We start from the raw sequence: 17,379 nt of genomic DNA on the forward strand, positions 1-17,379 counted from the left end.
GACATGTCGAGAGACTAATATTGAATTCTCAATTAGCGGCGACACAGTGACAATCGACTCGCACGGTTGCTATCATTTCGTCCGATAAGCGGAGAAACCAACAAACATGACAAATTTCCTAATGAAATATTGGAATGCAAGATGGCTACGATGTAACAAATCTGTGTGTTTCGATATTTTCCATTATTATACAAAATATGTAAGATTTTTAATAATAATATAGATTTTTACAGATATACACAGGCTGAGTCACCTAACGTGAGATTCTAAAACATTTCTGTTGTTTTTTTATATTAGATAAGGATTGGCTGACTACAATATTTATCTTTTCCAATCACACAAATGATTCCTTATATATTTTCTTTTAATATAAAGAACGACAGAAATATTTTAGATTTTAACGTTAAGTGATTTACCTTGTATGTAGCCTCTATTTTATTGTCATTATAAAAAACAAATCTTGTTTCACTGACTGCATCGTCGACTAATCCAGAATCATCAACAACGCATATTAAGGGGAGGTTTTAGTTTAGATAGCCGAAAATAGGAGATTTTTTCAAAGACACGAATAAAAATATCAAAATAGGGTTTTGATAAAAATATCAAAATAGGGTCATTTTCCTAATTGTAAAAAAAGTTTTAGAAAACATATTTGATATCATGAAACGTTTATTGACATCTTTATCCATTTAAAAAAAAAAAAAAATTATGAGAATTTTCAATTTTTTTCGACTGTCTAAATGAAGACCTCCTCTTAAGAGAAAAGAAAAAACCAAGGCAAGTGCTTTTGTTACGAAACGCACGATTACCGTGGTGGGCGCGTGGGAGATTTGCGTGAGGGTGAGACAAACCTGGATGCAATTCTGCCATGCTTTTGGCGACTGGTTAGGGGAGCGATTAATGACATTGCTAGGCACACTGGCAGGCATTGGAGTGGACACGACCGCGTCACTGCCGACAGGATGCTCGTTCTCGGTCTTAGACGTGCTCGGAGACGCGCGGATCGGCGTGATCTCGGCTAGAGACTGAATGAGGCTCACGAGAGGGTCAGGCTGATCGACCACCGCCAACAATCCGCCGTCCGTCTGATCGTTGCTGCTGGCCGAACTGTAACTCCTGACGCTTTGATAAGCGACGCGGCTCCTCGACTCGGGCCGCGCGTTTCGACTCGGCGTCGCGTACTCCGGAGTCGAGACCGCCTGCTTCCTCTCGGAGTGATCGTTGTTGCCATTGCCGAGCCCCGATTGCAGCTGATGCTGGCGGTGTTCGCGCAGCAACGCGTCCGCGCGCGCGAAACTGTCGCTGCGCGACTCCGGCCGCGGCGGCTGTTGCTGCTGTCGGTTCTCGATGTTGTTGCTGGAACTCGATTGCTGGCTGCTCGCCGCTAACCCTAAGGGTGCCGCGGCCGCTAAGGCTGAGCGGGGGGATGTCGGAGGGCTCTGGAATGCAAGCCAAGCGCTATGCTACATGCCGGCGAACTAAGAGCGTTTAATCCTTTCGGTGCTATGCCCCGAGTGTCCTCGATTATACTCCGCTTTAAGTCCGAATCGCTGTTAATTAATTGCGCGGATTAATTAATGGCGCGAGTTAACGCCGCGTGCTCTATACGCAGCTGCCACGTCAGCTGGGAATTGTTACGCTCGGTAGACCAACCAGAATGGCACTTTTTTTGAGATGTTGTTACGTAATCCTGTGCATTGCGCAAGTAACTTCAGTCACGAAAGCGTGTTCTCATGTGTACAACATCACTGAAAGTCATCTCCTTTTTGTTTTACGGCAATAACATCTTGCCGTTGTTAAACACCGAAGTAGATCACATATCAGCTAATAAATTAATATCGTGTTAAGCAAAAATCAATTTCCATTTGCCATTAAAGAGCGTTGGAACTTGAGGTATTGAGTAAGTAATTAGAGACTTGAGACTTGAAATTAATTAGAGAGTTGAGACTTGAAATTATGCAGTAATTAGAGACAGCTAGGTTGGCTAGGTCGGCGCCGATATCTCACCACTGTAATTATTTGACTTTTTTTCCTGCGAATACATCGGAAGTATAGCACGAAAAAGGGTTAAAAAGGACTTTCTGCCACACAGGCGGCCGCCTAGGGGTCTATGTTTTACAGGGTCGTTTTTTGCTATTTGGAGTTTAACTATATGGTATTGCTATAAGATATAGCGTTGTTGGGGGAGGGGGGGAGTTTCCGTAGCGTGTTATCTATGGGGCCTAAATTGTAGCGTTCGTGCTGCCGCCGTCTTATTGGCGTAAAGCGGGATCGGCCGTACCGTCGTTTCTACCTCTATGCGAATAATTGTTAATATTACCCACGTGCGTTGCAATCGGTTCGACAAAAACTGAAAATTTTTCGGTATCCAGGAAACGTCAAAATTTCACGCTAAATAAATAGATCTCGTTCGGCGAATTAGATTCGTTACACGTCGCAATTTTGATATCTAGGTTTCCCAGATTTGTGAAAATTTTGGAGGACGTTTGCATATCATCTATATTTGAATATCATTTATACTTTCCAAATTTCTTTGATTAAATTTCCACTCGAAAAACAGAGTGACAGGTTATTCAAATTCGAGTGACTCTTCGTTGAGCGGATTTTTCACATTCCGAATTGTCGAGTGAATATTTTAACTCGAAATTGAAGAGCGAATCTGATGTATGCTCGGCCGAATAAAGTTGCAGCGCTTCGTGTTGTCACAATTGAGAGTCATTGCTGATATGCATGCCCAATAATCGCAGTCATGACAGAGACTGAAGTGACAGTATAGGGTGTGACAATAAATTTAAAAAGGAGAAGTTATCTTTAAGCAACAGTACATTATTTTGAAATCATTTATATATTTTATAAAATAAGATACCGTGACTTTATTCGAGAATTCGAGAAAATGTATGCAAACCGTTCTGCGACTGAGCATACTTTACTGTAATAAAAACAAATTCGATCTAATCAATCAAATCACTCGTGTGGATTAAGAATTCCCTTTAAGTTGGAATTAAACATTCGCTCTTGTGATCTGGAGTGGCAATATTTTCACCATCGCGTCGAGTGATTTTCAATTGTTTTGAATGATATTTCACTCTGAGAGATTTCCAAAGCGGAGAACATAATCATTATAAAATCTTGAATATAATTTGATATAATAATCACGACTGTGGAATGTATTTGAAACGATGGCGCGTACAATCCCAGCAATCTAACGAGTGAAGTGCACCGGATGCGCAATCGGACTTACCTGACTATCGCTGTACTTGCGGTATTCGTAAGCGCGTTTCATGGAGACAAACGGCCGTTCGTTCATACTCTCCGCGCGCGGTCTACCGAGAACGCCGCTTCCGATGCTGCCGTTGTACTTCCGACTGCTCGATCTCTGCGGAAGTAGAGGACTAGCTGGTGCGGAGGTGTATGGAACAGCTCTCGACGGCGGCTAATCGATAAACGATAAATGTCAACCAAGTTAATTCTGGAATACGCGACTCATCTTTCTCTCTCTCTCTCTCTTTCTCTCTCTTTTTCTCTTTCGTTAGTAACCGTTGTTTGTTAAATTACAAACGTATTTGTTATGGCCGTGAATGATGAGAAAGCCACTGTATGTACTTTGTATAGTTGTATCTCCGATATAATAATAAACACACATACACACCAACACAATCACGGACAAGAAAACATTAAAACAAAAGAAGGAAATTGCTGTAATAATATTCAGTCACAATTCTAATAATGTTAACGAAAATTAGATCAGTCAGATCCAACAACGTTGATTTTGGAGCTAAATATTATATCAATTTCTTTATTTTACATAAATAAATACGTATAAATAATCTCAAATTGAGAATTCGTACGTTATGGATTATCATTCACGTAACATACTATTTTTAGTCAGAATTAAACTATATGAACAAACTATTATTCACGTAATTAATCACGAAAACATAAAGTTTGATTAACAGAGAGTAGAATATGTCAATAGTTTCATTTTTTCAAAATAAAATCTAACACAATTGTGTATCCTCTTCTTACCTGTCCAGAAACGGAACCCGCACCCCACGTGTCGTCATCGTCGTCGAGGACCGCTGAATCGCTGGCGTAGCCGTCGTGTCTCAATCTTCCTCTCTGCAAGCTTCTGAGCTCGCCGATGACACGGTTTCCGGTCTCTTGTCGCCAAAGCTTGCCAGGGCTCCTTTCATCTCTCCTAGCAGCGAGTTTCAATTGCTGTTGTCTCAGCCACGACAACCTAAACGATAACGAAAGAGATGGAATTGCCTTATCCTTGCCCTTTGATGTCTCTCACTGTCTCTACCTCTCTCTTTCTCTGTCTCTCTCTTTCTCTCTCTCTCTCTCTCTGTCTGTCTGTTTCTTACTTACTCTCTCTCTCTCTCTCTTTCCTTGCCGAGAGACGTATCATGCACAAAGGCAAGAAACGAAAATTACTCTATTAAGAACAAATAAAAAGTAGAATGTTCCTCGATTGATTGCTCTCATTGTGAGCTGTTCACGTCGGACGATCGATCCAGGTCCAGCGATGCGCTCAGCGACGGGGTTGCGTTTTTCGATACGGTACTTAACGACCGGCACAATGTTAGAGGGTGAAACTGGACATTCAATAGCGTGACGTGAGTAATGGCGAATAGTCGTGGTGTTTTTCGCTTTCATGCCTCTCAACGGCGACCTATCGCGTTACGAGCAACGAGCAGCGGAAAATACGAGAAGCCGCGCTTTCTCAGGGGAACCCGAGAACCGCGACTCCGGTAACAAAGGCTCGTTAGAACGCACGGCTCCTTCTCGCGAATAGACTCGCGGAATTCCGCTACGCCGGATTCTGGACCTCCTACCACGATAGATGCCGATAATTACAGCCTGATCGATGAGGTCGCCCCGGGCCATCAGCTCGTGGCTCCGGAGAGAGAGAGCGCGTTGCACCCGGCCGCTCTTCGAGATAATAAACGACGGCCTCGGTAGCCAATCAGCGTAAGTCACGGAGGATTTCTTTTTTCGAATAACGAAATTTATGCCCGCTCGAACGCGCACAATCCCCAGGAGGGTTGTAAACTGCGCCTCGGCGCGAGCGAACTTGTCGTCCGATGAAAGAGAGAGAGAGAGAGAGAGAGAGAACGAGCATTGGTTTAAAGGCGAATCTCTTTATACACGCGAATTCCCCTCAGCAACCGCCCGTCTTGCAAAAAATAGATTTCATTATACGACAAATTATCACTGCACAGAAACGTACATACTATACTGAAAGAAAAGAAAAATATCTAAGAAATAGTAAATTTATTTGATGAATACTAATAATATATTTATTTTAATCTCAATATTTTTTTATTTAAATGAAGTGAATAATTACATTCATGAAAAGCTAAGATCTTTTCAAGGTTTTAAAAAAATGTATATTTTCTTATTTGAAAGATATTTTATATTAATACAAGTAAATATATATTTTAGTACTCATTGAATAAATATTTACTATTTTTTAGATATTTTTTCTCTCTGTGTAGAAGTAGAGAACTATTGATATTCTATCCCATTGATAGTTATCAACTTATAATATGATTATTGATAACAATATAGTTATCAGTGTTTAGTTATCAATATTTAGTTATCGATAGTTGTTGACATTTCTGTGATTTCTAAAAGAAATTAATAAAATGATTCATTTATTTGAATTTTTTCATTTTTTTATTGATTTACCACAGCTAATTTCCAGTTGGTAGTAAATTGTTACATAAGATTAATGAAATAGTTTGACTGAACATTAAAAAGTATAATAAAAGATGAAAGTAAAGTGAAGTTTTCAGTCTCGCAAGTTGAGAAATAACAACAATTTCTTAAGCTTTTACATAGTTATTTTGGAAGGGAAATAATTTACATCATGCTGTCTAAATCTGCGCGTTTATACACGGATATACAAGAATTCCTTGGACGACAAATGTAGAGCGCCACTTTGAAGGCATCAAATATGAAACAGTCGAGGAACCGTGAGCTCGCATCAACCTTGACCGATTCGTGGAATCTTCCGCGAGTACCCGACGTTTATTATAGATAGATGTGCCATTGATTGAAATATCAATTTGTGTTTCTTGGGAATCAAAATCGAGCTCAGGTTATACATTACTAAAGCGAATGGCGAATGAAATTCCATGTCTATTGTTCACGACAAATAATAGAATAATATTATTCTATCTTCGTTGGTTTGTGTATACAGTTTTACTTGTTCTGCAAAAGTTTATTACGTCTCACTCGAAATTTAATCAATTTATGTTTTCATGGACACGACAATAAACTTAATTTCTGCTAAACGACAATCGATAATTTATCACAGTCGTAAGTTTTACCGACGTGTTAATATGTCGATAAAAATAATGTGTACGTACACACAAACAAAAAGACATGTAACGTTCTATCTAATGAATATAAAAATAATAGATGTGATGTTAATATCATGATATATAATTTATAAAATTATATATTATATCCCCCCTGGTAGAAAAAAACTGAATTAGTAATGCTGATACTATGCCTTGGGAAGAATTGATTTACATATTGTACAGTAAATTGCTATTTTTACTAATAACTGTTGTTTTTACAATAATTAGATAGGTGTCTACGCATACTGCATATATCTCTGTCAGAGATACAAAAGATATTTAATGTTGAATTGAATATATCAAATAATGATGAGTGAAATAATGAACGAGCGAGACAGTGGCGCCGGAAATTCACTATTCTAAATTTTGGAACATGAGAAACTGCCGCGGTAATTTCCGAGGTCGCATTAATCTACGAAATATATGAGAGCTTTTGGCACAGATAGGACATTGTCGATACATCGCGTCCGCCAGCGATATTATTACGTGAACGACTAGGATTTCAGCGCGCAACAGAAAAGTTTGTTTCTGTGTTGGTACGATCCTCCATCCGGAAAGGACGACGCAAGCACGAGCTTGTGGAGAAAATTATACGAGGCTTTACGAGTAGCTTTTGTGCTCGTACCTCGCCTTCCGATGACTTCCGCTTCCGAGTGCCGTTTCTCCGGTGTTTCCGGTGTTATGAGGGAAGAAAAGTTACCGAGAGAGATAAAAAGGGAGACACTCCACGTGCGCGATAACGTAAGAGAAGAGGATGCGAAAGGACAACGGGAAATAAAACTTCAGGCGCAATAAATAATACAACTGTCACACGAACACGACGCTCGGTGAGATAAATTTCTGAAAATTTAATTTCACGAAATGATCGCGGAGAATCGTGCAATATCGGTTGCTACACGAAGACTTATCTCGTCGCGTTAACACGTGACACCTCATTAGCAGATGGATCATCCTCGACATATTGCATACGAGCAAAATACACGAGAACCAATCAGACAACGACGGAGAGTGAGACGTATTCACGGTTCCGCAGGGCCGATTTAGCGCGTCTCGCCTGTTCTATATTTGTAATTATGTCAGAGAGCGACCAGCGCCCCGAAATAGGTGACTCCTCTTCCTCTCGGCACAGGCTCCGTCTTATTTTTCCGCGACACACGGTACACACAGCCGTTGCAGCAAGGATCATATAAAATGTGTCCATTAAATAACACGTCGTTACAATGTCGCGTAATATTATTTTCTGCGAGAGGCAGTCGTAACGGATAAGCGAGGATTTATCTCGAGGTGTCCTCGTGGCTGGAACGTCACGTTTCTTTCACTCTTCGTGAAAGCGGACCTGCCGAACGTCCGTCGATCTCGTCGACCGTAAACGTCATCTGCTTCCTCTTCGCGGCCCCGACGCGTCTCTTCATAAATATCCGCATGAAATCTTGCGGTTACTCGCGCGGCGCAAAATCGCTTCGTTCGCGTTCGAGGGTAGTCGCGCGTTTATTTTCACGGCGCTTCGCGGTACGCAATACGACGTGGATTTTACGGCGCGGATATCTGGTTCGTCGAACCCGTCGAGCCTACCATCAACCCTTCATAATACCATTTTTTATGCAGCTATACGTTCTCTTGGGATTCTCTGTTAAAAAGAAAGACACGATGTTGTTGGACATCGAGAGTTCTAACAGGCGAATTTTATTTTCGGAGATTAGGCGACAAAACTGTCCAAAATGGCGCGCACTGATTTGTAGAACCGAACGTCGCGAGCAACGCGAGAATGTCAGAGGAACATTTGCATTTCACGTGGAAAAATTACGAAATTATAAACAAACTATATTATAATTAGGTCCGCAGATATAACAATCAGTTAAAGTACAGAACAGCTGGTAACAGCTAGATTCGTACTAATAATTGTTATTTGAAACTCCTCTCAAGTGAGATATTCAGATTTGAGTTCAGAGTTAGATGAAAGTTTTTCACTCGAATCACGATTACAGATATAATGTCACATATATCATACAATTTAACTGAAAAGTTTGGATCTAAATAAAAATCTAGGTATCTCACATGAGACAAGTCTCAAGTGACAACTATTAATACGGATCCTAGATTCCTAGATAAATAGAGAAGCGACATTTAGGGGAACTGTCTGATTGGCTAATTGAATCACGTGGTTCAACGCCATATTGTTCCTCATCATGGTGAACGAGTTAAGATTAATGATATAGTAGAACGTACTCGTAGTTGATGTCACAGAAGAATATTCGCTGCAGCTTGATGTCAGTTAAAGTTATGGGTAAATAGCTATTAATTCAGTGTGTGTGTGTGTGTGACATAAGTACTTTTATTTATGTAAATTTTATTCTACTGTACTTTGACTTTTGTCTGTCACGTATTTTCTTTCAATATGGCCAGAAACACTGAGAAAAAAATACTTGAAAATTTATTTGTAGGGCAAAAATTTATTTCACAGAAACAAATTTTATTTCTCAGAAATATATTTTATATCACGAAAATAAATTTTGTATCATGCAAATAAATTTCTAAGTGTCTTTTCCTCAGTGTAGCCATTGGCCAGGTCTGTCGAATACGGAGAAACAAGATGGCGGCTTTTCGATATATCACACCGATTTTCAATGTCGCTTCTTTATTTATTTGGGACTCAAGTAAGCCTTGTTCATTTGTTTCTAAATAGTACAAATCTCTGTTTGCAGGTTTCGATTTTATTGCGTTACTATCTTATAGTTGAAGCTTTTCCATATTTCCGAGAAAGTCCCTGAAGCGTTTGTCGAAGATATTGATAGAAACATGTTTTATATATATATATATATATATATATATATATATATATATATATCCTCCCGAAAATATAAAAATTTAAATTTTGCATCAAGAGTCGCGGTGACTATTGGCTGTCATGCGAAATCATATTCCGCGCAAGGGGAATTCACACATTCGCAATCAGCTCACTGTATTTTTACGCGTTTTCGTGAACGCCGCGATGAAAGAGTGCATTCCTCGGTATGTTATTTTATAGTCACGCCGGGGGCCAAACAGGGTTAACAGACTCGTTTTACGCGACCGTGCGTGCTTTCTCTTCCATTCACGCGCGGGATTCTCATTCGCGAGATGCACAGGGCGGCACTGGAGCGCGAAAGCCCCGGTCTGCGCAAAAAGTTGATGACTTCGAGGTGAATGGCGTTACACGATGACCACGCGCATTTATGGGACGCATTCGCCTTTACGGCAACGCGTCGCAACAAACGATTCCCTTTCGAAACATTGCCGCGCGCAACCGCTCGGCTTCGGCTTTCCCCGCGTTCTTTTTTATCTTTTTTTTTCTGTTAATTATCTATGTGAAAAAAGTTAATGCGAACGGAGTAATGTCTGTTGTGTTTTGCAACCTCGGTTGTGGCGGAATTAACGCGAATGCTCGCGACTGAACGTGTGTCTCCTCTTTACGCGTTGCGAACGACAATGATTCACGACGACCGCGTTTGCCATTCGCGGCGAAGGTTTCGCGATATGGCCGCGAATGGGTCGACGATTTATTAATTGTCCGCGGACTCTTCTGTTCCCCTTCCTTCTCTCTCTCTCTCTCTCTCTCTCTCTCTCTATCTTTCTCTTTTTTTCGCCCTTTCTCTCGCTTGCTCGTCCACTCAAGCGTGAGCGCGGCTCTTTTGCGGCGCCTGATTCGGACGATGCATTGCGACATCACGCTGTCGACGTCGGTCGTTTGGAAACGTTGCCAAAGGTACGCGAGCCACTCGTTCTGTCGTGATTTTCGTCGTTCGCGAAAACCGCCTAATCTCCACTTTCGCAACGGCGAGATTTAGCCGTCGTACAGAGACCGACCTTTTCGGCCGTTGACAGCGCGGAGTGAATAAGTATCGTGTGTCATGAGATACAGGGAGCATAATTTCTCTCAGAATACTTCGGATGAGATATGAGAGAGGGTGGTTAACGATCACGAAGAGAGAGAACAAAGCTGCGTCAACGCGAGGTAATCTTGGACGTAATTAGCGAGATGAAAATGTAGGAGAGAGATCGGAGTAGGTTCGCCGAGCGTTCCGTTTGGGTATTTATTGTGAGAGATAAAGTGGTAAGGGAAATGCAAAATATTCATATTTTAAAACGTAAAAATTTTTCCGTGAAATTCTAGCGTTTTCATTATTTTTAGAATGCTCGCTATTTTTAGTAAATATGACAAAGGTATGATTCTCGTATATTATTGCAATAAATTTGGTCAGATCACTCACCCATCCACGTGGTCCGTGCCGCTCTTTATGGGTCCGTTCGCGAACTCTGGCGGTGGGTCCGGTGTATTGGAGCTGAGGGGGCTGATGGGTCTCCTGGAATTTTCGCCGAGGATGTCCTCAAAGTCGACGACAGGCGCCGCGTTGCGCACAGACGCCTTCCTCACCAACGAAGGCGACGATAATTTCTGATGCTTTATCATGTCAGTGGTGGCGCCGTACGAGAACGGCTGGCTGGTCTGCCTGGCGTGATACGGTATGTCCTCGTCGATGAAGTCGATGTTGCCCGGCGGCGAGAAGGAATCCGCGTGCTTCCTGTAGGAATCGTTGGAAGACTCGGACACCTTCCGGTCAGGAGATACACGGTACTCGAAATCGTCCCTTGATCGATGTTCAATACTCTTGGGCGACTCCCTATACTCGTTTTTCAGGGTGCTATAACTGCTACTCGAATTGTAGGGCGGACTGGATTCTTTGCCACCCCCGTAGCTTCTGTACGAGTCCTTCAGGGTGGAATAAGTGGATGTCGGATGGCTGCTGCCGTGACTGCTGTAGCTGCGCGTCTCCTGAATGTATATCTTCTCGCTTCGATCACGGTTGTAGTCCTCTGTCGGAGGATCTGGCATAGACTGTAAAGAGAGTTCACTATACCGTGCGAAATTTCAGATGACCAGTTTTATTATGATTAATAAAATTTCCAAAAATGTTTCTTTAATTTTCCGTGCGTGGTATCGACAATTAACTATATGATCCTGCAGGAATCCTGTAAGAAAGTCTTTGAGCTTACCTCAACGGTGAGCATCATATCATGAAGAAGCTTGTCGAGGTCCCCGTGAGTCTGATTTTCCGGCTCGGGTTCTGGCGGACTGGGTCTTTGTGGTGGTGCACTACTTATGCCACTGTCCATGGAAACCGTCAATGGTGAGCCACGGGCACCTCCTGCAGCACCCTGATGAACCACGGCGTACAAGGATCCATCTATGGGACCACAGGTATAACCTAAGCCACGAGGTGAGGTTTGAACCGAGGAGCTCGAAGGGGGTGGCGGTGATAACGGAGTCTCACGGCCTTCTAGAAGACATACATATTTTCTAGGTATACTAAAATAACGAAAGTAAAATATACATTAAAACTAAAAAACAAAATAAAATAATAAATAAATATAGTAAAATAATATGATAGTAAAATAACAAAAGTACAAAAAACTTATCAAGGTATACTTTAACATTCATTAAATTTCAGTGGCCGTATCTGACTCTATAACTATAATGTTATTAAACCTTATTCATTGTAAATGTGTACTCTGTCTATTCTATATATGTATTACTTTCATATAGGACATAACTTAATTAAATTGTCTGAATTAATAACAAGTAGGTAATATTAATTGTAAATAAGCTCAACATAAACTGAAAGGAAGTATACGAAATATCGTGGATTGGAATAAAAGCAATCGCGCAAAGATCGCGTAAAGAACGAGTTAAGTCACGAGTAAATTCTCTTGGATTCTTCTTGTGTAGAAATATCTACGGGCACCCGCGTGAACTATAATTCCACGAGCCCCGGGAAATCGAGGAGCTTGTTAGAGGAACAACCGCCAGCCATAAATTGTTGACTGACGCCGCTCTCGGGTACGAATCGCAATGAAGAAGTTAAGAATTGTCTACACCGTATATTCCCCTCTCTACCAGCGCATCAGACCATTTAAAGCTAATTGCTCGAGTTTCGTAGACGTTATGATATGAATTGGGATGTTTACAACTTGGTCATTCACATCGCGTGAAGATGTAACAATAATGATGCAATAATAATTTTGCGGCTAACTTTCATTAACTCGCCTCTTGGAAAACTTTGCGATCCAACTTAGAGACGCTTAATACTTGGACGAGAGAAGCTTGGGAACAGAAATAAAATCGATATTTCGCAGGGACCAAGCGACTATTGAAATTGGTGGAAACGCTTATGTAACATGGTCTTATAACACGGTCTTCGCAACGTTGCAATCCAAGCGACAATGGGTTTGGTACAACGACTTTGTTGGGAACATAATTCTCGCAACTCCATTGCACCCTGTCACAGTTGCCAAGTTCGCAGCAGGGATTTCTGGAAACCCACTAGTCATGATTACTTGGCTCTCGCCGATGTCTTGTTCGCTTTCTCGGGGCGCAACCTCGACTGAGTTTTTTTTCTCGATGACCTCGTGACACGGGGCTAACCTACCGCAAGAATTACGTCATCGAAAGCGCGCGGATTACTCAAGCATGACATAACACGGATTAGCAGTAAATTGGCGCTTCGAGAAGACGAATACATGGGGTGGATGACATTTTGTGTGGTGGCTCTATGAAATCTAACAATTATACGATATAAATCTGATATTAGTTGGGGCAAGTTGGCTAATAATTTGAGGTAAGAAGGTTACATGTAATATATGTATCCTGATTGAGTTCCGAGATCTCTGAGAGATCTCCACAATCCCATCGGTCCTTAAATATAGTAGTCAACTTTACCTCATTCGTCCATGTTCAATTTCGGTCATTTTATGAATGAAAATTGCTTTCATTACCCGAAATAATGTACCAAAAATACAATTTCATCAAGCAAGAAACTTTATTCTAACTAATAACACGTTATTTAAGTTACCAAATTTCGTACTTGAAAATGTACTTGGCGCTTCTAAATCGGTTTTTTCTACTTTTAGCTATAATATTATTTCGATTTTAATAAAACTTAGGGAAAAGTATCTTTCTTTCTCTCTCTCTCTCTCTCTCTCTCTCTCTCTCTCTAAAAGGAACATTTTGGAATTTTTGAAAGATTAAATTTCGATTAAGTTTCCATTGTTCCTCTCACGATAGATACATAAATAAAGTACATGACCGACATTGATCCCTTTTAAGCCAACTAGACGCGATCTCTCCTATTAGTGACAGAAAAATCTCATCAGGTATCCGTTAATGGCGGTAAAACTCTCGTATAGAATCAACGTGTAGTAAAAAGCGACATGACAGGGAAGCGAACGAGAGACGGAGAAAAGTTTATTTAACTCTCACCGGTGAAGTTAGGTAACCACGTTAAAGATAAAAAAAAACGTGAACTCAGTAGTAAATACAAATAACAAAATCGAAAACTGGACCGGAACTGGGGAAGGGGGGAGGGGTGAACTTTCCGCGGAGCGATAAAAGTTTGCCCGAATCTACTTGCTGCGAGGTGGAAGCGCGAAATGGGGAAATGAAAGTTTAGATACACGGCGTTATGAAGTTTTCCAGCCGTTAAGAATCCAATTACTTTCGGGATACTGATGATTCATACGCTTATTACATGCTATTAATAGAGGAAAAACGACCAGATACATCCCACACAGAGCGATGATCGCGATTGTATCTTGAAAGTGCATATAATACTACTGTGGCGAAGCAGGAACCAGTCTCTCTGAAGCAGGCGCTTGAAGATGAACGTGTTTGTTAATCCTACGAAAGTTCATAGAATTAATAACACGACGAAAGCGTCGCTTCATTGCGCCAACAAGCAACGCTCACAAGTAATTCTCACGAGAGGGAGAGGAACCCAGCTCATACTAAAAAATATCATCCTGTTCTTAGAATCCTAGAGGATTTTATTCTTATATGTGGCTTCAAGAGAATTTTTCTAAAACCACAAAATATTCCAAGCACAATATTCTTAACCCTAGAACCATAAACTAATTAAATAAATTTTACTCAATGCATTTTTATTTGCTCATAGTTTCTGGAAAAATGATCAAAATTTAATTTTTTTTTTAATTAATGTAGAAAACATCGAGGAATATGAATCTATTAATGTTTTTACGATTCAATAAAGTTATAGTAAAAAAATAAAACACATGTTTTTAAGAACGATCACGTTTGAAAAGTTGGTTTAAATTTCATATGTTTAGGGTTTTTAATATTTCGAGTTCTCTAGGGTCAAAGATAGAGGATCTTTTGTTTACAAGTCTTGCCGCGTCTTATATTGCACGTAAGAAGGCGTTCTGCTTTAAGTAAATATATTTTTTCCTTTTGAGATTCAAAAAGAAACAACATCTATTCCGATTAATAATCCACTTTGTTAGAAGAGAAATATTTTTTGGGTAAAAGCTTTCCCCTAGAATATGGAGTTAAAACAGGCAAATAGCATCTTGCAATTGGAGTTCTGTTTTTAGATGTATTCGGTGCTTGAATTAACTAAGATCCGAACTGATGTTACCTACGGCGCAGCTCGGTGCGCTCCTTCGCGTCCGGTTTGTGGACTCGAGGTCTTCGCTACTTTATATGCACCGACAACGCCACGTCGGATTGAAAAAAGTGCAACGCGAGAGGAAGTATCCGCGAAAGAGGCGCTGTGGAAACGCGTGGCGACGGTCATACGCCTCAGGCGGGGGATGGCTCTCTCGGTGTGAGGAACCCTTAACGGGTCTCCCTGTCGAGATGCGTATCCGGTAGCACCGCGTGTGTGCCCGTAGAATTTCACGATGCTTTATTTTTCGTCCTGCGCGTCCACGTTCCCTTTTATTCCTCTCTCTTTCTCTTTCTCTCCCCCTCATGTTCTCTCGAATCGCTCGCTTTGATCCGGCATTCCGGTGCGCCACGAGATGCAAGTGTGGCCGATGCACTTGGCGCCTTAGGCCCCTGTCACACTCTACGTCTCTTTCCAGTGACGGCGATGGCCGTCGAGTGCTCTGCGATAACGCAATCGCGCCGGTTACGAGGCCGGGCTATCGACTTAATTGGAATTCGCGGGATGTAATTATTTGTTTGTCGTGTTGCGCGACTGGATCCACTCCCTGACATTTGTCCCATTCTGAAATGTCTGTTTGTTCCCTTCGTCAATTGAAATTGCCGCACTGACACTTGTGAAGCATGTCAGGTTAATTGTATAGTATTATTTATATTTTCTTATGTAACATATTTCTTATATTTTCTATGTCATAAAAAGATTTCGCAGAACCGATATCGCATTTTTTAACTTGAGGGACAGAACAGATAAATATCAACATCACGGGCCATATTTGACTTGATATAAATACTTAGGAGAAGCAAAGAATTTACCAATCTCTCTGGACAGTTAGGGATGAAATCAACTAAATATGAGATAAAACTGCACCAATATCTGAAAATCGTAACTGCTTCCAATTGATTCTTACGTCGCAGCACTTCGCTGCTTCTGCTATAAAACCTCATATTCCAGCTTAAACGTTGCTATCCACGTTACCTAAAGAGGACAAAAATCTTGTCGCGTATTCACGATAACATGGAAGAGTATAGACGATCATAACGAATCGCCGAGCTCTATTACCGTTCTTACGAACAAGCTCCCTGCGATAATGGCGTGATCGGGATCGACGATCGGGCTAATTTAAGATCATCACGGGGAAGATTCCGCGAAGGACATCGGGTTATAATCTCTAGGGACGTACGGGGAGCCTCATCTGAATTCAATCCACGTCGTTGCTATCTCGTCGACACATCGCGCCCGGTATAAATCATTTTTATTCGAGCGACTCTCTCGCTTATTATACCCAAACCGGCCCGCGCGTTCTGTCAATGACGACTAATCTACCACCTCGGGCAGATGGGACGCATTTAACGCTCGCTCGCGAACATACACGCGCGAACAGGGCCGCGCTTGGAAGTACTCAGATCCAAAGTGGATTTTCGCGTGTATACATATTTAAGAGAAACGAGAATCCTGTCGTCGCTCGCCGATCGGCGGATCATTGCTGTCGCAATCTCTCCCAGAACAGGATGATGGGACTCGAGTGTAGCCTCGAATGCTGTCAACACGATCGCCGGCGACGCCACGCAGGAGGATTTCATGATGATGATATGGATGACGAAGGTGCGCGATGAAAAGTATGACATATGTCAGTGTAAGCGATAGCTCGTTACATCTTCATTTCAATAACGATGAGAAGGAAGTTGGTGACATCGTGTCGAGTTTGCAAATGAAGATTCTTCACACGCGGAGCACTCGCGAAGGTAACTTTTATTAATAATGTACGAGAATTTTACGATGGTAATGTGCGGATAACGAGTACATGTGCGATGGGAGTATAATGTATATTTGTATAATCCATTTTCATTTCAACGTTTATTTTAAAAAGAAGTTTGCTCGTATTTTAGAAAGAACTTCGCGATATCATATCATATTTGCAAATGAAGATTCGTCACGTGGAATAATCTTTGTATTCCACATGATATGATATCTCGAAAACAACTTTGTAGTTGTAATTAACAATGTAAGAGAAATTCATGATGACAATGCAATGACGAAGGTGCGATGACAATGTGATATATTCGTTATGTAATCGATGATTTGTTATGTGTCCCATTTTAGAAACATGCGATATCGTATTATATTTGCAAAAGAGATTTCTCACACACGGAATAAGAGCAACCGTAACTTTTATTGTGTTAACAGCTTTGTTGTGTCTTCCCTTTTATAAAAAGCTCATGACATTATATTATGTTTGAAGATCCACCTAACGCAGAGTACTCGCAAAAACAAGTCACAGTCGCGCGGCTCTCATAACACGAGCTGAAATTCCCAATCGAGCTGTATCGACGCGAAGATACTACATACCACCTACTTCGAGACCACCTCAGAAGTTTTCGAAGAAACGGATTCCGCCGGAAGGCAAGGCCGATGATTTTCGCGTTGATTTAATGAAGCAAGTTCTCATCGACGCCGCGTGAAAGCAACCGACCGGAGGAGAGAGAGAGAGAGAGAGAGAGAGAGAGAGAGAGAGA

The 17,379-nt window shown here is 41.3% G+C and overlaps 1 protein-coding gene across 11 annotated transcripts in view; it reads right to left on the bottom strand.

The window, feature by feature from the left end:
- LOC116849895 (tensin-3) overlaps window positions 1–17,379 on the bottom strand; it is a 245,469-nt gene that overhangs the window by 8,467 nt on the left and 219,623 nt on the right. For 8 of the 11 annotated variants that reach the window (XM_032827522.1, XM_032827525.1, XM_032827521.1 and 5 more), the window contains 5 exons: window positions 11,403–11,686; window positions 10,619–11,244; window positions 4,027–4,240; window positions 3,242–3,433; window positions 852–1,439 (listed from right to left, as the gene is read on the bottom strand). In XM_032827522.1, the coding sequence (XP_032683413.1) occupies window positions 852–1,439; window positions 3,242–3,433; window positions 4,027–4,240; window positions 10,619–11,244; window positions 11,403–11,686 (1,904 nt within the window). The remainder of the gene's footprint in view (window positions 1–851; window positions 1,440–3,241; window positions 3,434–4,026; window positions 4,241–10,618; window positions 11,245–11,402; window positions 11,687–17,379) is intronic. The other 3 variants (XM_032827524.1, XM_032827526.1, XM_032827532.1) reach the window with 3 other exon arrangements.

The sequence above is a fragment of the Odontomachus brunneus genome, unplaced genomic scaffold (assembly GCF_010583005.1).
Source record: "Odontomachus brunneus isolate Ranch 3 - 2012 unplaced genomic scaffold, Obru_v1 Obru_scaffold_128, whole genome shotgun sequence".
NCBI lineage: Eukaryota > Metazoa > Arthropoda > Insecta > Hymenoptera > Formicidae > Odontomachus > Odontomachus brunneus.